General features: G+C 43.2%; 1 protein-coding gene across 3 annotated transcripts in view; it reads right to left on the bottom strand.

The window, feature by feature from the left end:
• The window catches only part of LOC109916829 (RNA binding protein, mRNA processing factor 2), a 69,718-nt gene extending 46,076 nt beyond the window's left edge, over positions 1–23,642 (bottom strand). For all 3 annotated transcript variants that reach the window (XM_048617114.1, XM_048617116.1, XM_048617115.1), the window contains exons 1-2: positions 23,558–23,642; positions 9,256–9,294 (exon numbers count right to left, since the gene is read on the bottom strand). In XM_048617114.1, coding sequence (XP_048473071.1) covers positions 9,256–9,294; positions 23,558–23,605 — 87 coding nt within the window. In that variant the 5' untranslated portion in view covers positions 23,606–23,642. The remainder of the gene's footprint in view (positions 1–9,255; positions 9,295–23,557) is intronic.
• Between the last annotated feature and the right edge of the window lie 688 nt (positions 23,643–24,330).

Raw genomic sequence — 24,330 nt, 5'->3', positions numbered from 1 at the left:
GACTCCAGACCCACAGCAATGTGGTTGACTCAATTGCCCTCTGGGTAATAAGTGCTGGACTAGCCAGCAACACCCTCATCCCTTGAATGAATAAAAAAAAAGAGTAGGCCAATTTTGCCCGTCAAGTCCACACTGACCCTTCAAAGACATCCCATCCATAGCCACCTCCCTTACCCTATCCCTGTAACCCTGCATTTCCATGGCTAAGCCACCTAAACTGCACATCCTGAGCCACATTTGTCATCTAAATTGCCCATCTACCTCACCTGCACATCTTCGAACTAATACATATGATTCCAGCTTCTCCCTCACAAATGGTGGGAGGAATCCTATCATGCCACTGCCCCCTTGGGGTTCCTTCACCTTAAGCTCCTTAATCAAGTCTGCCTTATTACACATCAAATCCAGAACTGCCTATTCTCTGGTGGGCTATACTACAAGCTGCTCCAAAAATCACAAAACCCATCTCAAACATTCCACAAATTCCTTTTCTGGAGATCCACGACCAAATTTTCCCAGTCCACCTACAAATAGAGTCCCCCATGATTGTGATAGGACTTTTCTTACTTGCCTTCCCTATCTCCCGATTTACTTTCTTCCCCACATCCTGACTGCTGCAAGGGGGAACTGTACACAAATACCTATCAGGGTCTTCTTTTCTCCCACTTTGTGGTTCCTCAATTGTACCACACAGATTCCATGCCCTCTAACTCTATTTTGCTTCTTGCTATCGATTCAATGTCATTTTTTCACAATGAAGGTAATCCCACTTACTCTACCCATCTACCTGTCCTTTTGATAGGACACAGATCAGAATTAGACTATTCAGCCATCAAGTCTGCTCTGCTATTCGATCATGGCTGACATGTTTCTCAACCCCATTCTGCCCATCACTCTTGATCCCTGAACAAATTAACAAGCCATGTATTTCAGTCTTAAATACACTCCAACTTGGCCTCCACAGTGCTCTGCAGCAATGAGTTTCAGATTCATCTGTCTGACTGAAGAAATTCCTCATCTCAGTTCTAAAAGGATCGTCCCTTCATGAGACCATGCTCTCAGGCCTTAGTCTCTCCTACTAGTGAAAACATCCCTATGTCCACTCTATCCAGGCCTCTCTGTATTCGGAGAATGTCAGTGAGATCTCCTCTCATCCCTCCAAACTCCAAGTACAGACCCATGTGACAAGTCCTTTGTTCCCAGGATTATTCTTGTAAACCTCAGGACCTCATCCACCTTGGATATTTAGTTCCCAGTCCTGATCGCCTTGCAGCCACGTCTGTGATACTCAACAATGTACCTGCCAATTTTATTCTGCGCTACAAGCTCTCTTACCTTGTTTCCCACACTGCATGCATTTAAATACAACACCCTCAGTCCTGCATTGACTACCCACCTTCTCATAGTTGTCCCCTTATCTGCTGCACCTGAGGTTAAGATGCTTGACCCTTTCCATACTTTGTCCTATTACTACTTGGCTGGAAACTTTAAATAACCTCTGCTGAGCAACTGACCCGCCTCCACCCCATTTATTAAAGCCCTCTCCAACTGTGTTTCTCACGTCCATTTTCCTGCCTTTTCTCCCTGTAACACAACCAGGCCAGTGGAAATCAAGTGTGATTTGCCAAGACCCAGGTCCCAGCATGATTCAGGTGAAGCATACCCCATCAGAACAGCTCCCTCCTTGCCCAGTCCTAGTGTCAATGTCCCATGAATTTGAACCTGTGTTTCTCCCACAATCTCTGAACCATGATTAGCTCTAATCTTGTTGACCATGTGTCAATTTGCTCATGGCTCAGGTAGTAATTCAGAGATTATCACCACTTTTATCCTAGAGATAAATGGACCATAAGCAAAAGGTTGTGGAGCTGGAAAGGAAAGGGAAATTTGCTAATCATTATTCATAAGTTGGCACAATGCTCTGAGGAAGCAGAGTTTTAAGCCTTCCTAACTTCAGGCCTTGCCAAATCACAGCTGTGGCAGTTGGATTATGGTTACCTACGCTGTCACACCTACCTAGCCACAAACAGAGGTTGGGGGAGAACAACCATTTCAGTTTGATGATAGTCAGAAATGATACTAAGTTACCACGGTCTGGTGAGATCAACACTTCACAAGCACAACTTCAACACAAGTACAAATTCATCAGAAAAATACTGCAGGATGAATAATCACATCCAGAATCGAAAGGGACAGGATATGACAGCATAACTTTAAAAAAAGGTCCAGAGCTAGTTACTGAACACATGCCAGTCAACGAACAAATGCAGCTAACAACTCTGCCATAGAGGCAGCACCAGAATAGATTTATGTTTGTGGATTACTTGTCTTGTTCATTTGGCAACAGTTCAACTAAATCAATTCAACCTCAGCCATGCTACAACAATCGCTTAAATGAACTAAAAGTTGGCTTTTACACTTCAACTTCAATTCAGTCCAGTCCATCAATTTAAACAGGTAGTGGCCAGGAGGTACTTGGATCGATTCTAGCACTAGCATTCCAAGTAAAGTACATTGATGCCCTTACAATAGTGAGCAATTCAAGTGCATCAAGGCCTCAAAATCAGGTCCAGATTCAGAAGCAAGTGGATTTAGCCTCACTGGTCATCTTATCGCTTGGGTTGTAAGGCTGTAGGTTCAAAACCTTGAACTTGATGAATATACTTTACACTGGGGCAGCGTCAAGAGTAGCGTATAAACATTCTACAAATGCAAAAAGAATCATTAAGAGCAGGAATGTCACAAACATTCTGAAGTGTTGACATTCTTGCCTCAGTGATACACATCTGGGGAGTACAGTTTTGGAACATTATTCAATTGGAGGCAGTTCAGAGAAGGTTCACTAGGATGCTCCCTGGTATGGAGGGATTTCTGTGAGCTAAAGCTAAACAAGTTGGGACTCTACTCACTAGAGTTTAGAAAAACGAGAGGTGACCTCATTGAAACGTTTAGTATTCCGGAGGCATCAACAAGGTAAATGCTCAGAGGGTGTTTCCCCTCATGGGAGAGTTTAGGACCAAAAGTGTCCACTGTCTCAAAATTAAGGGGTACCAATTCAAGGCTGAGGGCAAAGGCCTCCTCATCCCAGGTTTTTTTTTGGCGGGGGTGGGGGAACCATCTTTGGAACTGCTAGCCACAAAGCACGGTGGGGATAGAGTCCTTAAAGGCCGAGATAGATAAATTCTTGAGGAAATCAAAGTGTTACGGGGAGAAAAGGTAGGAAAAGAGTGGATGCGAGAAACACAGTTGAATCAGCCACGATCCTACTGACAGATGGAGCAGGCTCAAGGGGCTGAGCGGCCTACTCTCATTTCTATTTTAGTCTTCAAATTCCAATAATCCTAAACCAGGAATGGTGAGCAAAACTTCCTTAATGCTATAATTTTAAACCTGCATGCCAAATAGATAAAGTGTTAAGCTTCAGCGCACCTGAAAAACTCAATTTGTCAGAAGCGCTCATTTGAGGAGAGATGTTTGCATCTGCTTCAAGCCAGGCATGATTTCAAACATGTAATTAAACCATCAAAATCTAGGCAAAACATTGACTAAAACAAGTTACATTAGCATTTAGAGATAACAGTATGGAGCTGGAGGCAGGCCAGGCAGCATCAGAGGAGCAGGGGTGTTGACGTTTCAGGTCTGGACCCTTTTTTCTGAAGGGTCCCGACCCAAAACATCTATTCTCCTGCTCCTGCTGCCTGGCCTGCTGTGTTCCTCCAGCTCCATGCTGTGTTATCTCTGACTCTAGCATCAGCAGTTCTTGCTATCGCTACTTTAGCGTTTATGTCGTTTCTTTCTTCATATGAAAGATCTATTCTTGATCATTCAAATCAAGATTTCCAACACCCAGATGTACTTTACCATCGAGAAATGTTAAGTAAGATTTCATTTTAGGTACAGAAAAGGTAGATTGTTTCTTTGAATTAGGAGATGGTGTGGTTTGTTTCCAAATGAATAAATAAAGACCGTTTGCTATTTATGGTGATAATCAAATCAGTCAGGTCAAGGTTATTACAGAAACTGAAGAATCAGGAAAATAGTATTTAAAAAAGTGTTCAAACACAAGTCAATTTAATTTATCATGAAGCCTGATCTATGTAGATAAGTTGCAAAGCTAGGATTATGACATTTCAAACTGGGAAAAAATAGCTACTGTTGCATATCCGATAGGGAAAGATTCAATTGCAGAAATAGCAGTAGGTCAGCCTTCAAGCCTGCTCCAATCATTCAATATGAAGGGCTAATCATCCAACTCAATACCCTGCTTTCACTCCATACCCATTGATCCTTGTAGCTCTGAAGAACCATCTCCCTCATGAAATTCTTTCAAGTGTTTTTGACTTCACCTGCTTTCTGCAATAATTCTACAGGCTCTTGGGTAAAGAAATTTCTCCACGTCAGTTCTAAGTGGCTTACCCAATATACTTAGACTGTGACCCCCTGGTTCCAGACTGCCCAGGCTATCAAGAACACAGTTTACAGATTTTACCCTGTCTAGTCCAGCTAGAATTTTTACAGGGTTGAGATCCTCCCTCATTCTAAACCCCAGTGAATATAGAGTCTTAAGTGATCCATTCCCTCTTCATAGGGCAGTCCTGCCATCCCAGGAATCAGTCTGGTAAAACATGGCTGCCCTGCCTCCATAAACCAGAACCTCCTTCCTCAGATAAAGGAGGCCAAGACTACACACAGGTGTCATCTCACCAAGGCTCATACAATTGCAGCAAGACATCCCTGCTCCTGTATTTGAATCATTAACCTTTCATTGCTATACAATCATGTGTGTCACGCGCAAGTCCTTTATCAGGAAAGAAGGCACATCATAAAATTGAGGGGTTTTGACCCAGTATTTCTACCAAAAACAACTATGCTTAGATAAATCCCTCAGCTGCTTTACTGGCTCTGCACGCCAAAAGGGTGTAAAGGATCAAAATTTTTAGAAATTGGTACAATCTCAATGCATCCCCCTTATTAGGAGTCACTTTTCAGTAGGATATTAGGAGGAAGGAAACGTTTGATCAGAAAATGATTACTCATTTAATAAGTCTTCATAGAATCCCTAGTGTGGAAACAGGGGCCTTTGGCCCAACAAGTCCACACTGACCCTCGGAGCATCTCCCTATAACCCACCTAATCTATACATCCCTGAAAGCTATGGATAATTTAGCATGGCCAATCCATCTAGCCTGCACATCGTTGGACTGTGGGAGGAAACCAGGGCACCCAAAGGAAACCCACGCGGAGAATGTGCAAACTCCACACAGTTGACAGAGGGTGGAATTGAACCCAGGTCCCTGGCACTGTGACGCAACAGTGCTAACCACTGAGCCACCGTGCCACCCTTGTTTGGGTCCTGTGAATTCTATACTCATTTGACTGACCTTTGCAATAGAAAAAGAACCCTGAAGGAAAGTGGACTGCCACTTCTAAATTATAAATAAACAATGCTGCAATAAACAATAAAATGACTCAAAAGAAGCTATATTTTACAGCAATGAACAGGCACTATCCCAAACTGCAACTAGGAGTTAATGGCAAAGGACAAATGCAAGATCTGATCCGAATGGGAATCTCTTCTCTAGTTTAGAGACACTTTTTGGAGGGAGTTGGGGGAAGGAGGAGGATGACCTGTGAAGGCCCTATCAAACACAAGTTTCTGACAGCTCCTGAAATGCCAAGTGCCAATCAGAAGGAGCATTTAAGCCAAGCATCCTATCCAACTGGCTTTTTAATGTCCCCCACCCCTGAGCCCTCACCTGCAGGGGTGGGAGTGGGCCCAACGCCATTCAGCTGCTTTGTTTCCTCTATACCCAGTACTCCAAGTAGCATTACCTCTCAGCACCGGGGACCAGAGTTCAATTCTGTCCTCGGGCAACTGTGTGTGGAGTTTGCACATTCTCCGTGTCTGCGTGGGCTTCCTCCAGGTGCTCTGGTTTCCTCCCACAGTCCAAAGACGTGCAGGTTAGGTGGATTGGCCACGGGAAGTACAGGGATAGGGTAGGAGGCTGGGATGCTCTGTAGAGGGGCAGTGGAGAGTCGATGGGCCAAATGGCCTGCTTCCACACACTGGGGATTCTATCATTCTAACCAGAGATTTCTCTGTTGGACAGAAAGTTAGCTCCAGCTTGTGTAAAATGCTGACTGAAAGCCAAACCACTCTTTGGAGATGTGTATCTCAGGGGATGAGGGAGGGGTGGGTGGGTGATTGGTCGGTCGGGTCTTCCATCTTAATGATTTGCAGTAAGCTAGTTTACTGCACAAACAGCAAGTGGTTGAACATGGTCAAAAATTCTTATATTTGCAAGGCTGTTCAAACACTGAACCACACATACCATTCCTTCTCACAAATTGCCAACTTGTGCAATATTAGCCCACAACACTCCAAATATCTCAATCTATATTGGTACCTCAAACTCAACCTAAACCTCTGAACCTCCCCCACTTCCTTACGTTATGTCTATTCCTCTTGGCAGTCTCAATATTTCTGCAATATGTATGCAGCTTGTATATGAATAAACATTGATCTACACGAGGTCAAGACGTCTCCAAGAAATGTCTTGTACCAGCTCTGTATTAAATGACGCTATCTCACACTACATGATGCCAGAGGTTCATATGCTCTTAAACCATTACTCCAGAACACCCAACCGCAGTGTGGAGCTAGAGAAAGAGAATAGGGTTATTTCTAGTTTGAAGATAGACCCATGCAAATGGCACACAGAGAAACTAGACTTGCTCACTATTTCCAATGCTCACCGTCTCCCCCCCACCCAACCTTTTGTGCTGGGCTTGGTCAAACTGTGGCAAAAGAATTAGCAGAGTCTAGCAAAAACTCCAGGCCATTAATTCAACTCGTCCAATTACACAAGTGACCGGTTCAGTAGATAGTTCTACACTAAAAAAACTAGTCAGTCAATGTCCAACATTAAAAGAATGTAAACTCAAGAAATCATTTCCAGATTTCTAAACTTGTGCAATTCTGTTGTGTAACTGCTCCATTCACCAGGATTGTAAATGAGTGGCAGAGGACCCCCTGTGGATTTCTGGGGTCAAAAAAAGATCACATTCATTAACTTTAACATACCACGCTACATTTAAGTTAGAAGTCAGAGTCCTGCTACAGTTAAAATGTACAGTAATTACATTGGAGGAATAATTACAAAGATATACTTTTAATAACGCATTTCATTTTAGATTTAAGATCAAAAGGGGAAACTACATTCAATGAACCATGTTAGATATAAATACAATCCCAGGGTTTATTGGTACTGTCAAAGGCACAAAAAAGTTTGTCTGTTGAGAAGAAGTGTAATCTTAGTTTGAATACTGGTGAAATTTAACTTTAAGCGATACAGTTTTGCTCCAATTCAGCTTTGTAATAACTTTAAGGGCACTTGCAAACATTTAATTGCTGTTTACACTTAGTTTTAATTAGAGTTTATTAGGTATGCACAGTTTGTTGCAACATTCACCCAGTGAAACAGCAAGTGGTTGAACACAGTCAAAAATTTTTACATTTGCAAGGCTGTTCAAACACAACCCACACACATAGTTCCTTCCCACAAATTGCCACTTGTGCAACAATAACCCACTAAACTTCAAAAATATTTTAAAACCTACACTGGCACCTCAAACTCAACAATGAGTGTCTATAAACCTCAAGGTGAGCTTGCCCCATCTCGATGTTACACCTCCATTCATTCTGGTTAGTAGTCTCTATATTTCTGTTAACCCCTGGATGCAGAAGACATCATTTTAGGATAAGTGAAAACTTTCCTCAAATCATCCATTTACCATAAATTAAGGAAGGAAGGAAGGAAGGAAGGACGGAAGGACGCAAAAGAAAGCAAAGAAAGCATTCTAATGCTGGACATCAGAAACGAAAGCAGATGTTGCTGGAAAAGCTCAGTTTTCTGTGGACAGAAAGCAGATTTAATGTGTCGGGTCCAGCGACTGTTCAGTTGAGAGGAAGGGTCAGAGTCACAGATTATAGCTTGGAAACAGACCCTTCGGTCCAACTCATCCATGCTGACCAAATATCCTAAATTAATCTAGTGCCATTTGCCAGCATTTAGCCCACATCCCTCTAACCCCTTCCTATTCATGGGCCCATCCAGATGCCTTTTAAAATGTTGTAATTGTACTAGCCTCCACCACTTCCTCTGGCAGCTCATTCCATACATGCTCCACCCTCTGAAAAAGTTGCCCTTTCGGTTCCTTTTAAAGTTTTCCCCTCTCGTTTTGGACTCCCCCCCACCCCCAGGAAAAGACCTTAACTATTCATCCTATCCATGCCCCTCATGATTTTACAAACCTCTAAACGTCACCCTGCAGCCTCTGACGTTCCAAGGAAAATAGCCCCAGCCTGTTCAGCCTCTCCCTATAGTTCAAACCCTCCAACCCTGGAACCATCCTTGTACATCTTTTCTGAACCTTTTCAAGTTTCACAATATCCTTCCTATAGCAGGGTGACCAGAACTGCACAGTATTCCAAAAACGGCCTAACCAAAATGTCCTGCACAGCCTCAACATAACCTCAACTCCCACACTCAACTCCCAGACCAATAAAGGCAAGCATACCAAATGTCCTACCTACCTGTGACTCCACTTCCAAGGAACTATGAACCTGCATTTCAAGATCTCTCAAGTGTACAAGTCCTGCCCAGATTTGCCTTTCCAAAATGCAGCACCTCACATTTATCCAAATTAAACTCCATCTGCCATTCCTCAGCCCATTGATCCATCTGATCAAGATCCCACCGTACTGAAATAGCCACCTTCACTATCCACTACATCTCCCATTTTGGTGTCATCTGCAAACTTACTAACCATACCTTCTATGTTCACATGCAAATCCCCACTGAATCTGAAACATTAACTGATTTCTCTCCAGAGATGCTGCCAGACCTACTAGAGACTTTTCCAGCAATTTATTTTTGTCATTTACCACAAATCTTCCATCCCTTCGCAAACAAGAAAGGAAGGGAAAAACTTAGACTGCGCAAGGCTGTAATGCAAGTTTTCCACAAACAAAATAGTCCCTTAAAATGCAATAGAAGTAACTCAGTTTGGAATGATAAAGCACGCTCTCCTGCTGATGTTACCTCTAGGAATTTAATACAAGATATGACATCCCATTTTGTCATATCATGATTCAATTCTGATTTGTCGGACTTGAAAACGTTTAAAATGAGAGATATTGAGCATAGAGAACATTCCGCATCTAGGTTATGATAAAAAAGGTAAAAGGTTTACCTGTTTTGATGTTAGCTTGATCAGTGACCCTTCATATCCCTGTGGGGATTTAAAAAAAAAAGACATTGCAATAATGGAATTATACAATTCAGGTCACAAGAATAAGCGCTAGTAGTTCTCAAAATAAAGTGCAGTTATAACTGGTTGAGAGCAACTTAAATTCAATGTCACAAAAAAAAAGGGCTGTGGATGCTGGAAGTCTGAAACAAAAACAAGTTACTGGAGAAACAACTTCAGAAGGGGAGATTACTGGACCCAAAACAAACATTGCTTTCCCTCCACAGATGCTGCCAGACCTGCTGAATTTCTCCTGCAATTTCAAAATAAACGTCAGTTGAGATTAAATAGGGAAATTCTAAAACCTGGTGATACCAGGCTTCCGATGCCCAAAGAGATGAGGCTGCTTCAGCAAGCGGGGGCATACAAATGATAGCAAATTCAGTGGAGGCTGAAGGGAGACTTGGTAGAAGTCTTAAAATTATGAGATGCATAGATACAGTTGACAGTCAAAATCTCTCTTCCCGCCACCCCGAGTTGAAATGTCTGGTGCAGGGGGCAAGTTTAACAGAGGCAAGGGTGGCAAGTTTTTCTTTTTACAGAGAGTGGTAGGAGTCTAGAATGCATGGCTGGTGGTGGTGGAGGCAGTTACAATAGGGATTTTTAGATAAGAACATGAATATGCAAGGAATGGAGGGATATGGACGACAGGCAGGCAGAAAGGTTTGGTTTAATTGGTATTACGTTCAGCACATGTTGGGCCGAAGGGCCTGTTCTTGTGCTGTACAGTTACGTTAGAGATAATAATTAGGTCATAGAATTGCATGTTTTGTTTGATCACGGGATGAGTGTGCTAGCTAGGTCTGGACATATACTACCCATCTTTAATTGCCTGAAGTGGAGTGTGTCCTGGGCTATTCGTGTTTTTCTTTATTCCATCACAGGATGCAAATGTCACTGGCCAGGCAGCATTTATTGGGCAAATGGGGATTAGGCAGAGGACAGTTCAGAGTCAACCACATGGCCATGGCTCTGGAGTCACATGTAGGCCAGACCAGACCAGATAAGGATGGCAGTTTTCTTTCCTAAAGGCCATTCGTGAACCAGATGGATTTTCCAAACAATGGATTCACGGTCATCATTAGATTCTCAATTCCAGATATTTATTGAATTCAAATTCCATGATCTGCCATTGTGGGATTCGAACCCAGGTCCCCAGAACATTATCTGGGTCTCTGGGTTAACAGTCCAGCAATAATACCACTAGGCCATCGCCTCCCAGCGCACTTAGGGACAGCACTCCAGATTTTGGTTCCACAGTGAGTGAATGAACAAAATAGTACATTTTCAAATTGCACACCCACTCTGATCAAGGGGATATGCAGCTTGCAAACATATCAGTGTTCATTTGGTGAACAGTGGAAATCAAGTTGGACATGCAAGTGCAGCGAAATTGAATGGACTACCTTAAAATATTTAAAACACTACTACTATTTGCACAACTCACACATATTGGTTCCAATTCAAGACTTCAATGCAGAGACCAAAAGCAAGGTGATCGAATACTTAACTGTCATACGGTTGGCAAGAGTTGGGTTTTTATACAATCAACTAGCCCAAGAGTTTTCTTGGAGGGAGCCATTAAAAGGCTTCTGCTCCTCATTTGAATGGTGGGCCGTAAAAGGGTGTTCTTAACTTGTCCGCAAATCCTCAAACTAGGCTTAGGAAGAACGAGTGTTACTGTGAGTAGCTTTCGCATGAAGATCAAAAGTTGTGGGACATGAAACCCCAGGAATTTGAACTCAAAAGGCCAAGACCTCAACACCAAGGAGGTGCTTTTTTTTGGACAAGATCTTAAACCAAAAGGCTCATTTACTCTCTGGCGTACCCATTCTTGCCTTTTAGTTTTTCCATGAGATGTGGGGATTGTTGGCAAGGCCAGCATTTCTTAGTCATCCCCAAGCTGTCTTTGAAAGGAGTGGTTTGCTTGGCCATTTCAGAGGGCAGGTAAGTGCAAACCACATTGCTGTGGGTCTGCAGTCACATGTAGGCCAGGCCAGGCCAGGCAAGAATGGTGAACTAGTGGGGTTTTTTTTTGGTTTAAACAATCAATTAGGAAAGCTTTTGAATCTAGCTCAAATCAATTCCAGATTTTTAAAAACAAAATTCGAGATTTCACCAGCTGAATTCATTTCCCAGAGTAATAACTGAGCACCTAGATTATTAGTCAAGTGATGTCATCACAGCACCACTGTCGTCACCCCTAAAATAAGCACTAAAAATTCCCAAACCACCATCTGAATAGCAAGGGAGTAAGATTTCTGTCTGATTGCCTGGTCAAAACTCATCACCCAACAAGTCACCACAAGCACAAAAGTTGGCACAGTGGTTAGCACTGCTGCCTCACCGCGCCAGGGGCCCGGGTTCGATTCCACCTCGGGCGACCGTGCGAACTCCACACACGTTCTCCCTGTTTTTCTGGGGTTTCCTCCGGGTGATCCGATTTCCTCCCACAGTCCAAAGATGTGCAGGCTAGGTGGATTGGCCATGCTAAATTGCCTGTAGCGTTCAGGTATGTGTAGATTAGGTGGGTTATAGGGGGAAAATCGGTCGGTGCAGACTTGTTGGGCCGAAGGGCCCGTTTCCACACTGTAGGGATTTTATGAAGCAGTACTGATCATGCCACATTGCTGTTTGGGGTCAGTTGGCTGGACAGCTGGTTTATAATGTAATGTAGAGGGACACAGACAGTGGTGGGTTCAAATCCTGCAGCAGCTGAGGTCATCAGAGTCCGTGCCTTCTGAAACTCACTCAATGCCGAAGGAGTGGTGATACTCTACTTAAACTCTCCAACAGTTGTCCCTGTCTAATGAGAGCAGCCTACAATCCACAGAGACTATGGTGATTCTACCTTTTAAATACGTCCACTGACCGCCACATATTACTGCCCAACAACAAAAACTCGTTCTACGGGCACTCAAATGCTATGAAGTGTTCTGTAGTTGTGAAAGCCAATAAAATTTTTTTTTAAAAGATTTAAACAGAACAGAGTAGACCCAATAGTAACAAAGATTACATAAGACAAATCTTAAATGCAATTTTAAGCAAAATCCACTAATTTGAGTGGAATGCCATGTTTGGAGCAGCTACTGCTTTTAGCTGAAAAGTTCACTCTCCTCAATTTTGCACTGAGCATCGCAAGTTTTCAATCACGTACAGAAACGTTTGTCAGACTACCTGTAAAAGCTGTGCCGAGTCCAATCCAGTATCAGCTTACCCTAGCATGCATTGCTGTCGAGGAATATAGCAGACAGCTTATTGCAAGGAAACATTACAGGACTGTGTGTTGTTCTGTGCATCGGCAGCCTAACAAACAAGCTTGGTTAGCCTAGATTTTGCCATTAGTGGAAGGGAAGGGTGTTTGCCTCAGACTGGACTAGTGATCATAGCAAAACCTTCAACTCTTGGCCAGCAATTGATTGGGATTTTGTGTGTGAATTTAAAATAATCTGTTCAACCGCATTCAACAGGCAGGATCCAAATCCAGGCCTGCTGATTCCGAAGGAAAGGACACTATCACTGCACCACAAGAGCCCCTCAATGCGAATGATGGTAGGAATGCCAACTTAAACGTCACAGTAGCTCACCTTAAGCAGAGTGTTGCCTCAGGAAATGTGTAAATCCAGGAGATTAGTGTGTCAGGGGTGGGGGGAGCTCCTTTTTCTGTCAGTCCTCAGGGGAAGGAGGAGTTAAAAAGCAGTGGGTGGGGAGGGAGCGGACAGAGACAGTGCCATTCCTAGGAGGTCAGAAACAATTGGGTTGGTGATGATTTGCCTCGCTAATCTTTGAACCTGGGAGTGTATGGGGCGAGGTGGGGGCAGTGTCTGAGACAGTCTGAGTCAGGGGTGCACTTGCTCCTCACTGACACCCACACTCCCCACCCCCACTGCTGCCTCCTCCCAGGGGAAGCCCACACAGACACGGGGAGAAGGCGCAAACTCCAGGAGACAGACAGTCGCTTGAGACTGGAATTGAACCTGGGTCCCTGGCACCGTGAGGTTAGCAGTACTGGGTGCAGAGGAAACAAAGCAACCCAAATGATATTGGGCCCTCACACCTTCCCACAGGTATGGAGGGGGGGCATTTGGAGACCCAGCTGGGTAGGATGCTCAGCTTTAACACACACCTGCAGTTGGCACTTGGCCACCTGCTTGGTACCTCAGGAGCTGTGGCAGAGAAGCCCTTGTTTGATAAGACCTCCACAGTTCCTCCTCCCACCCCACCTTGCTCCAAAAAGTCTGCCCAAAGTAGAGAAGAGAGATTCCCATTAGAATCAGATCTTGCATTTGATTCTCCACCCTCCCCCACAATAAGGTTTAAGGACATGCTTGCTTGGGAGTAGCGAGCTTGTTCTGGAAGCACACCCAAAACAACTTAAATCATAACCAGTGCCACAATACTTGGGGACTACAGACCAAGAGGGGACATGGCAATCATAGCATCTCTCGTGCAATTAGAATTGAAGGATTTTTCAGAGATTAACACATCACTGGTGATCTTTCAAAAGTTATTGTCCATAGCTTTCATTTTGAAATATCACCACATGTACCTAGGTACAGTGAAAAGTTGTGTTTGAAATGCAGTACTGGCAGATCACACCATCCAAAGTGCACCAGGGTAATAGAACAGAGCGAAAAACAATGCTATGGCTGCAGAAAAAGGTGCACCATGAGTGAGATGAACATTTTAAATTTAAAATTGGAAAAGTGCATTCAGAAGTCTAGTAACAACAGGGAAGAAGCTGTTCTTGAAATGTTGCTATGTGTTTAAGCTTTCATATCTTCTGCCCAACAGAAGTTTGGAAGAGATTACGACTGGGATGAGAGGGGTCTTTGACTATGTTGTCTCCTTCCTGAGGCAGTGAGTAGTATAGATGGAGTCACTGGATGGAAAGGTTGGCTTACTGACACTGCTGCTTGGTGTCGGGTTTGAGGTCTTTGCCAAAAGATCCCATGCCTCAGGTGGTACAAGATGTTAGATTATCTGCAAGAAAGTTCCCAAGGTTCATAAATTGATCCACATTGCCCAGAAGTACCCTGTGCATGTTGATTGTCAAGAGACTACATTGATTGGTGGGACCATTCTGTTTTGGGCCTCAAGCGAAGTATCTGGAACGCATTCTCTCACACGTCTCCGTGAACGCAGTGATGGTTTGGAATTCGGGCTTAGTGCGTACGTGTAGATGTCCATAGAGTCGTGCAGCTCGATGATAGGTTGGGATGCTATCAATTCTGGAATGGGGGAAAAAGCCACAGGATTTCCCATGTACTCAAACCATAGAAAAATGCAGCAGCAAGCCGGATGAGATGTAATTTCTGCATCAGCCAAAATTTGAGGGGAGCACGCCATCATCCCTGTTGGTTAATGGCCAAAAGGTGAGGTCTGAGATCGAAAGTGGCCATGTGAAGGGGTCGTTGCTACTCCATTTGGTTTTGCACCCATCTTGCTGTAATGATATGAACAGTGCCTCCCACTGGCTGGAACTGGTATTGTGACTCTGGAGCAGTTAAACGACTGGCAAAAGGCAGTGGAGAGCAATTCTTGTGATGACCTTTCCTTATGGTGAACAACAGGAAAACCATTTCTGTAGTTAAGGTCGTCTCAGCTTCTTTCTTCAAAACGGTCACAATAATGGCAACTTGAGACCCCCCCCGCCCCCCGTCAGGCTCTCCTCCTTCCAGATGAGATGTATTTGTGCAAACCCATTACTAATTGTACACATCAATGGTTACACTGTATGTATTATTAATTGTACACATTAGTGCTGCTGTATGTAAACACTAAGGTGACCTAGAGCTCAGTAATAGCATTTTTAAAATTACTTAGATATAAAAGATTACAGCAGTGACATGCCACAACTGCAACATGTAGGAGCTTCTAGATTCCAAGGCAAACACATTTGCTTCAACAGCTTTGACTCAGATTGAACCAGAGGTTGAGCTGCACACACTGTGTTGTTAGAAAGCTGGCTATCACACCCCTTACACAGTAGGGTCTTCTCATTTTGAGGAAAGGGTCTAACTGACCCAGTGAGGCAGGTAAAATGGGATCCAGGAGGTGATGGAGGAACCTGCCCGGCAAGGCCCAGGCTCGTGGCTTACGTGGGTCAAAAAAAAGGGTGTGGACCCAAGGCACCATGGTACGGGAGGTCAATTAAGTAGGAGCCGTGAATAGGAAGGTGGTGGTGGAGGTAGTCGGGAGCAGCATGGCCAGCGAGACAGATACCAATCTCTGCAAAGTGCGAGCATGCAGATAGCTACACTGCCTGCCCAAGTCCAGGCCATCTCTTCTGCGTTGGATAAGATTTAGTGTGGTCAGCATAGAACTGGGGGGGGGGGAAAAAAACAAACAGGATCTGCTGAGGACTGAGCAGCTACAGAGCAAGTTAAAAACACAGAAGTACAAAGGCACTAATCTCTGGATTATGGTGTCACAAACAAACTTGCATAGGGTATATAGAGAGATGGACTTGTGACAAGCTGGCAAGGAAGAGAATGGGCCTTCATTCCTGGGGCACGTGGGAGGTGGACCACTGGAATGGTCCATATCTGAACCATACTGGGACCGTACTGGTCAATCACATAACTAGGGCATTAGAGAAAGATTTCAAATGAAAGAGCAGTGGGAGGTGGGAAAAAATTAGAGTCAAGCGAGGAGAGATATATGATACGGGGAGACAAGGCAGAGCAAAGCTACAAGTTGGGTGAATGATTAGGTGAGAGAGACAGGAAAGAACAGAATATTTAAAAAGGGGAGAGCCTCAACAGATAAGGTCAGAGACTTGTTAAAAAAAATGCAAGGCCTTGTATTTGAATGCACACGTTTGTAACTAAGGGATGTACTGTAACATAAAATATAGCTAATTAGACAGACATTTGGCACATGACTGAAGTGTGATCAAGACTAGGACCTGAACGGAGGTTCTTTTTCAAATCAGAATGGAGTATAGGCGTTGGGACGTCACATTGAGTTTGTACAGGATATTTGAGGCACCTCTTCTGGAGTACTGTGTCCAGTTTTGGTCGCCCTATTATAGGAAGGATATTAAACTGGAGGGGGTTTACCAGGATGTCACTGGGAACGGAGGGTTTGAGCTAAGAAAGGCTGGATAAGCTTTTTCCACTGGGGCGTGGAAGGTTGATTACTGACCTTTATGGAGGTTTATAAAACCATGAGGAGTTCAGATAAGGTTACGGTAGGGTTCTTTTCCCTAGGATGGAGATTAAGATTCAGGGCATATTTTTAAAAGAGAGAAAAGAGAAAAACTTAAAGGACAAGAGGGACAATTGTGCCTTTCTTAAAAAAGAAAGGATGGTTTGCATGCGGAATGAACTCCCAGACGAAGATGATGATGTGGGCACACAGTTACAACATTTAGAAGACAGTTAAGTACATGAATAGGGAATGTTTGGAGGGATTTGGGGCAGGCAGGACTAGTCTAGTTTGGGATTATGGTCAGCATAGACTGGTTGGAGTGAAAGGGTCTGTTTCTGTGCTGTAGGACTATGCCTGACAGAATGCTAGAAAGTAGTGACAGATGTAGTAGAAATTTTAAACTCTAACCCATCTAAATGGGTTACAACACACCTCTGGAGCAGGTGGGATTTGAACTTGAAACTTGTGGCTCAGAAGTAGAGCCATTACCACTGTACCACTAGAACCCTTTGCAGGGGCTGTACATGGTGTTAATACCAAAGGAGTGCGAGAAACAACAGTCGCTAGGATGCCATATCAGAAACAGCTGAGGGTCATAGTGGCAAGACAAAACAAAAACAAACATTCAGTTGCTGTGTCTCTCCCCAACAACAGCCACATATCAAATGGGATCTTAACTGGGCAGCTAACATTTACTGAACAAGCACAGCATATTGTAACAGTTTCTTCTAGTTAGACCAATAAGCGGTTTTCTTCAACCACACTAGGCCCTGTAAAACTCTACGTTTGGAAGGATGGTGGCAACAACAGTTCACCTGGGGAGGTGCAGACTGCATAGGAGCGCTCCATTAAGGACAACGTAAGGTCATGTCAGCACTGAACAAAACTCAAAAGGTCAAGATATAGAACCAGTTTGTGTCGAGATACAAATTAGTACATTTGAGAGGGCCCTTGTGGGTTCCATGTTGGATAGAGTACACAGGTAGAAATAAAAGGAGGCATTCCAGAAATCTATGATCTTGGGGGACTTATTTACACTCAAACTGGGAGGACCAAATTGGCAGAGGTAGCTTAGAAAATAAGAAGTTCACGTAGTGTCCTCAGGATGATTCATTACAATACCAAGTTTAAGCCAACCAGGCTGTAGCTCACGTGCAAAAAGCAGATGATGAATTAGTAGCTTCGGTGAAAGGAGCCTCTAGGTGAGAGCAGTCACATGATACAATTTCAGGATCAGTTTGCAGGGGCAGGGGAAGGGGTTGTGGAGGTGGAAAGAGTGTGGGTCAATGACTAGCACTTTAAACCGAAATAAAAACTGAGGGCGTGATGACCAAGGTGAATTGAAAAACTGTTAAAAAAGGGTCACAGTACAGCACCAGTCTAAGAAAATATTTAATTTTTTTATTACTCATTAATAGCATGAGGGTGTCACTGGCTAGGCAGCATTTATTGCCCCATCCCTAACTGCCCAGAGCGCAGTTCAGAGTCTTTGGTCATTCAGAGTTATTGCAGCGGTCTAGAGTCACATGTAGGCCAGATCAGGTAAGGATGGTAGTTTCCTTCCTTAAGAGGACATTAGTGAACCAGATGGGGTTTTTTCGACATCAACAGATTCATTGTCATCATTAGATTCTTAATTCCAGATATTTTACTGAATTCTCATTCTGCATGGTGGGATTTGAACCAGAGTCCCCAGGATGTTATCTGGGGATCTGGATTAACGGTCCAGCAATAATACCACTAGGCCATTGCCTCCCCTAAATAATTCAGTAAAAACTAGCTCCAGAGAGAAAAAAAATTGAGACTAACACATCATCCTTGGTTAAATGAAGGTGATGATGGATAATATTAAGATGGAAGGAACTGTTCAGGTCTAGAAAATTGAGAGACAGGGAAGGAGGATCGGACATTCTCTAGTTATTTTTCATGGTTCTTGAAGAGGCAGAAAATAGAACTAGCAGCTGGTAATCCAAAAACAGCTGGTAAGAATTTCTGAAAGTATTTAAAATTTAAAGAGTAACTAAAGACAATGCTCATCCTGCAGAGGGAATAATCAGGGGCTTAGGAGGAATGTGCAGGAGGTGATCTGCCTATGTATCTGCTGCCCATGTTCTTTTAGATGGCAGAGGTAACAGGAAGCTGGTAAGTTATGGCAGTGCATCTCGTGGATGGCATACACTGTCACAACTGCACATTGTAATGGAGAGAGTCAATGTTGAAGATGGTGGTTGGGAGTCAGTGAGTTGCTTGGTCTTGGATGGTGTTGAGCTTCTTGCATGTTGTCGGAGCTGCACTCATCCAGTCGAGAATATTCCATCACCTCTCAACCTGAAGATGGTAGGCAAACATTAGAAAGTCAGGAGGGGAATTAATTACTACATAATTTCTAGCCTCTCTGACTTGCTCTTGTGGCCCACTGTATTAAAAACTCTGGCTCAGTTCACTTTCTGGTGAATGGTTCCCCTTGAGGATATGGTGGATGGGGGATCCAGCAATGCGAATGCCATTGAACAAGGGGCAACTTAGTTGATGGTCTCTCCTGTTGGAGGCACATTCACTGGCACAAACATGACCTAATTGGACCTAAAGGCTAACATGCCCTCAGGACCAGATGGTTTCTTAAACTAGGGCATGAAGTAGTAGTTTAACTCAGTGAATGCAGTATAAATAATCTTCCATAAATCCTTATATTCTGGGAGAGTCCCAAGATTAGAAAATAGCAAATTAACACAGTTTAAGCAAGGAGGGAAACAAAGCAGGGAACTACAGGCCAGTTAGGCTAACATTTGTCATCAGGAAGATGCTAGAATCTAAAGGAATGCAGAAGAATTGGAAAGTCAGGGTGAGCAGGCAGAGCCAATATGGCTTTGTCAAAGGTGAATGGTGCTTAAAGTAATCCATAGGCACTTCTTAGAAGTAACTTCGCAGGTGGATAGAGGGGAACCAGTAGATGTGGTATACTCGATTTCTAAGATGTTTGATAAAAGGTGCACTTCAAAAAAAAAAAAGATTGGTGGACAAGATACAGTGCTAACATTTTAGCATAGATCAAAGACTGGCTACCTAACAGGAAGCAGAGTAGGGAGAAATGAGTCTTTTTTCATGTTAGCAAACTAACTCATGGAATGACATGGGGACCACTGTGGAATCCTCAACTATTCCACAATCTACATATTTTCTAACCAAATTGCTCAGAAATGTTTTTCCATCTTAACCCAAGTCTCCTGGCCCAAATACAAGGACACTACCACTGCATCAGGAAAGCACCCCCCCCCTCCCCAAATATGCAATCTATTCTGAATGACTTAAATGAAGGAATGCAAGGTTGACAAATTTTAGTAGTGACCCCGAGATAGGGTAGCAAAGGAAGAAGTGGTAGATATAAAAGAAACAGGTTAGTTAATTCCGGGCTAAAAGGAGGAGTTAAATATGAACTTTGCTATTCTCCCTGACAAAATGAACAGACAGTGTACTGTTTGAGAGAGATTACAGAACTCTACAACAGAGGGATCTGGGGGTTCCAGAGCACGAATCAAAGGTTAGTATGCAGTTACAGCAAGTGCTTAGGAAGGAAAATGAAATGGTTTGAATTTCAGGGGAAAAATCAAATACAGAAAGGAAATTTTACTGCAGTTATACTCAGTGGCGAAATCACATTTAGATTGCTATATACAGCTTTGGTTTCCTCAAGTTATTTGCTTTAAAAGCAGATTTAAATTCACTTGGACATACGCTAGAAGGCTACAACAAATGGGGCAATGCACCGAGAGTTGGAAAGTGGGATTAGACTCTGCACAGATCCGATGGGCTGAATGACCTCCATCTGTGACAAACATCCGATATTAGCAGTTAAATCACAAGAAACTTCAACATCTCTGCAACAAAAAGTTACAGGGTCCAGCTCGATTGGTCCTCCAATAAAGAGGATTTAAAAACAGTTATCCCTCACCGAACACTTTGATTTTCAATGGGATTTCGAACAGACCGAGCAGAAGAGGGAAGCTCACTAGATCGCTCATGTGAAACAGAAACCAGGTTCCAGAGTAGATCCTGGGTTGCCTCCAGTCCCACCCAATTCTTTCTGCATTCATCTGCACATCAGATAAATCTAGAAGCAGCTGTCAGATTCAGGGGGGACAAAGCTAAGTATTCTCAGGCAAAAAAAAAAGCCACAATTTCATTTAGTTCATGCATTTCATTACAGGATGTGGATTGCTGCTAGCTAACCCTAAACTGCCCTTGCAATGCTGTTGCTACTTTCTTGAACTGCCACAGCCTGTGGGCTGAGAAACAGCCACACAGGTGTAAGGAAGGGACCAGTCTTCAAAAAGATGGTGCACTAACAAAGCCACTAACCACATCAAGATGCCTTGAAGATGAAATGGAGTCTATGGGGCAGATTTAAAATGACTTAAGCACTTGTCAGATGCCTTAAATTTGTGCACCACCTAATTAGTACTCCACATGTTAAACATGCTCTTTATCACAAGCCCGATTATGTTGGAAGGTTGGCAGCGGTTACCAAAAATCATAATTCAAGCTCAATTTTTTTTTTTTTTTTAAAAAAAGATTAGTACTTCTGGCTCAAACTCTCAACTTCAAACCTTATTGTAGTCAATTTATGGACCAGTTGAATGATGGTCAGCCAGGGTATTAAATTCTCAAAGTATGTCTTTTTTAAGAAAGGCTGGGCCAAAGAGGCCCTTCGGCCATCGAGTCCCAATGCTTGGGAAACACCAGACCATCAACCTAATCCTGTTAACCAGCACTTGGCCCATAGCCTCAAATGTTACAAATAAGCAAAGTGCTCATCAAGTGACTTTTTAAAAAGGACGTGACTAACTCAAAGGCAGCACATTCCAGAACGTCACCACTCTTTGGGTAAAAACACATCCTCCCTAAACCTACTGCCCCTCACCATGAACCCCTCATGACAGCCTTCAATTAAGGGGACCCAGTTGCTCCTTATCCAGGCAACATATGAGAGGTGGTGGTATTTTAAAACCAGCAACGTTCCAAGAGGAACAAGGCTTGGAAAGCTCTCCGTCCCTTCGTGGGGGATGCACGAAGCACACCACGAATTAGCTGCTTTTTCAGTTGCATCTCATTGCTAACTTTGCTGGAGTTGGAGGAAGTTGCATCACGTGCAGGATTTCCTGCAGCATGTTACATTGGAGATTCCAGACTGTTTGCAAAAATAAATTCACCTTTGTATTCTGCAGACTTTCAAACTGAACCTAGTTAACCACAAAAAAAAAACCACGTACTAATTGCACAGATTAGGTGTCTGGTTACGTGGTTTTACAAGACAGTTCCATGCCTGTATGCCCTCGGTTGAGGAATCATGGGATTGCACTTTTAATTAAAAAAGGGCACCAACACACTTATGTATACAGTTCAAAGTTGTGATGGCCAGAAGTCCTAAAAGGGAGAATGGTAGCTGACTTCACCTTGAGTGGGTAACCACACAGACCACATCTAGTCCTATAGGTCAGATTGAATTGGTGTTTGTCACCTACTCAAACAGGCAGCACAGAGGCTCAGAGATTAGCACTGCTGCTCACAGCACCAGGGAGGCAGGTTCGAATCCAGCATCGGGTGACCGACTGTGGAGTTTGCACATTCTCCCCATGTCTGCGTGGGTTTCCTCCAGGTGCTCCGGTTTCCTCTCAGTCCAGCGATGTGTGGGTTAGGTGGATTAGCCATAAGGAATGTAAAGTTAAAGGGATTGGGTATTGGGAATGGGGATGGGATTCTCTTTGGATGGTCAGTGTGGACTTGATGGACAAATGGCCTGCTACTACACTAAGGATTCTATGAATTCTTAAACTCAAATTAATATGAAGGTGGAATTCAACTAAAATATCAGCTTGCTGATATTTTAACACAAGACAAATTGAAGCAGATATGAAAAGAACCTGCATTTATATATGCATTGACACAAATTTTCACAACCACAGCACTTTGCAGCCAATGAAGTACTCAAAATGTACGTCACCATTGCAATAAGTTGCTCACAACAAGATGCTTAAAAACTTGAGGTAGATTCAGGCAATAAAAAGTATCAGCCAGGACACCAGAACGCCCCTACTTCGAAGTGCAATGCAACCTTTTACCTTCACTTGCAGGGCAGGCAGAGGCTCGATTTACCAACCTATTTGAAAGGCAGCACTTCAGGCAATGTTACATTTCTACACTGGCACTGGAATCCTAGCATTGAGTGCCACACTGAAGTCTGGAGTGAGAACAGAACATACAAACCTACTAAGAGGGTAGAGTGCAATTGATGAGCGACTACTGACAAAGTTAATGAACAACAGTTTAAAACAACATGGCAGGGGCTTAGCAAGTTATTATTTCCATTGGTCAATAACCTCACGTCTACCCTAGCACTATCAAGAAATGAGGGCGGGGCATTCTTAAAACAACACAAACATAATTTCATCAACAGCCACCTCAATAAAATTGAAGACAGAGCTGGAAGATGGGGCTGGATATGAGAGCTTTTGGTATACAGGTGTCTCACAGAAGAGAGATCATTGCACAAGATTTTAAACAAAAAAAAAAGTCAGAGATACAGAATGGTTTAAGCCATGATGGGACACCACTAAGAAACACCCAAAATTGAGAAAATCTAGTCCATTGTTTTAAAGTGCTAATTGCCCATAAGGAGTCATAGGAAATAAATATGATATCTCAGATGTCCAGACTATTGACAAGACTTGAAAATATTATAAATAGTTTGTGTTTGTGTCTGTGTACTTTTGATCTGGTTCTCTGTGTGTGTATCCATGTTTGTCCTGTATCGGTTTATCCAGTGCACATGATATACAGTTGCACAGGAGTTTGAAAAATGCAGAAGTAAAGAACAGCATTTGAAAAAAGTGGCAACAATACACATGCTACCTGTTCTCTTACAAAAGATATTTTATGCATGTGAAGTTCAACCATAGGCAAAATTGCTCATGGCCTTTTACCAACAGCTACAACGCAAGTCAAAAAATCAGTCCGCTCAAATTTAGAACTGATGCAGGGTGCTTTTGGATGTTCCCAAGTTAGACAGCAGTGTGCAATGATAACAAGTTCTTACCTTAAATGGTCGAAAGAGAAGGTAAAGCTCACGTGGTTTAATATCCATAGGAAGGCCGCTGACAAAAAGCGTACGGACCTAAAAAGGAGGAAGAAGAAAAGAGAGAGGAGTTTAAAAAGTGTGCTGCTGCCTTCCTAGTTACAGCCACCACCCAAGGTGAAGTGCTAGGTTAAAAACAAAAGAACTGCAGATGCTGTGAATCAGAAACAAAAATTGCTGGAAAAGCTCAGCACGTCTGGCAGCATCTGTGGAGAGAAATCAGAGTTAACGTTTTGGGTCCTTCCTCAGAACAAGTACAAGGTTCTGCAAAGCAAGGAAGCCACGGATTCAAGTTTATCCAAGAAGAAATCAGACTGACAGCTTATGACTTCTAGCCCAAAAATGTAGCTTTATTGTTTACACACAGATTGACACAATGTTGGAATCTGGTTAAAAAGAGGGGTTCAAGGGGTAATAAATAAGCCAGGAAAAGGACCCCTCTGATTACATTGCAATTCAAACACGTTCAAGATGCACAACCAGTTTATTGGGGATGCAGTGCCAACTGAAATCAAGTCAAGACCAGCCATGATCTTATTGAATGGTGGAGCAGGCTCAAAGGGCCAGATGGCCTACTCCTGCTCCTAATTCTTATTATGTTCAACACCATTGTGTGAATGCAACTACAAGAGTACGGAGACAACGGCCAGCCCCAGTTCAACCAAGAAGAGGAGTTAAATCAAGGAACACCAACCTCCCCTATTGTCTTGTATCAGAACGTGGTTATTAGATTT

Source organism: Rhincodon typus, chromosome 36 (assembly GCF_021869965.1).
Source record: "Rhincodon typus isolate 14 chromosome 36, sRhiTyp1.1, whole genome shotgun sequence".
NCBI lineage: Eukaryota > Metazoa > Chordata > Chondrichthyes > Orectolobiformes > Rhincodontidae > Rhincodon > Rhincodon typus.
The sequence above is the reverse complement of the archived record's forward strand: the minus strand, read 5'-3'. Positions and strand labels throughout refer to the sequence as shown.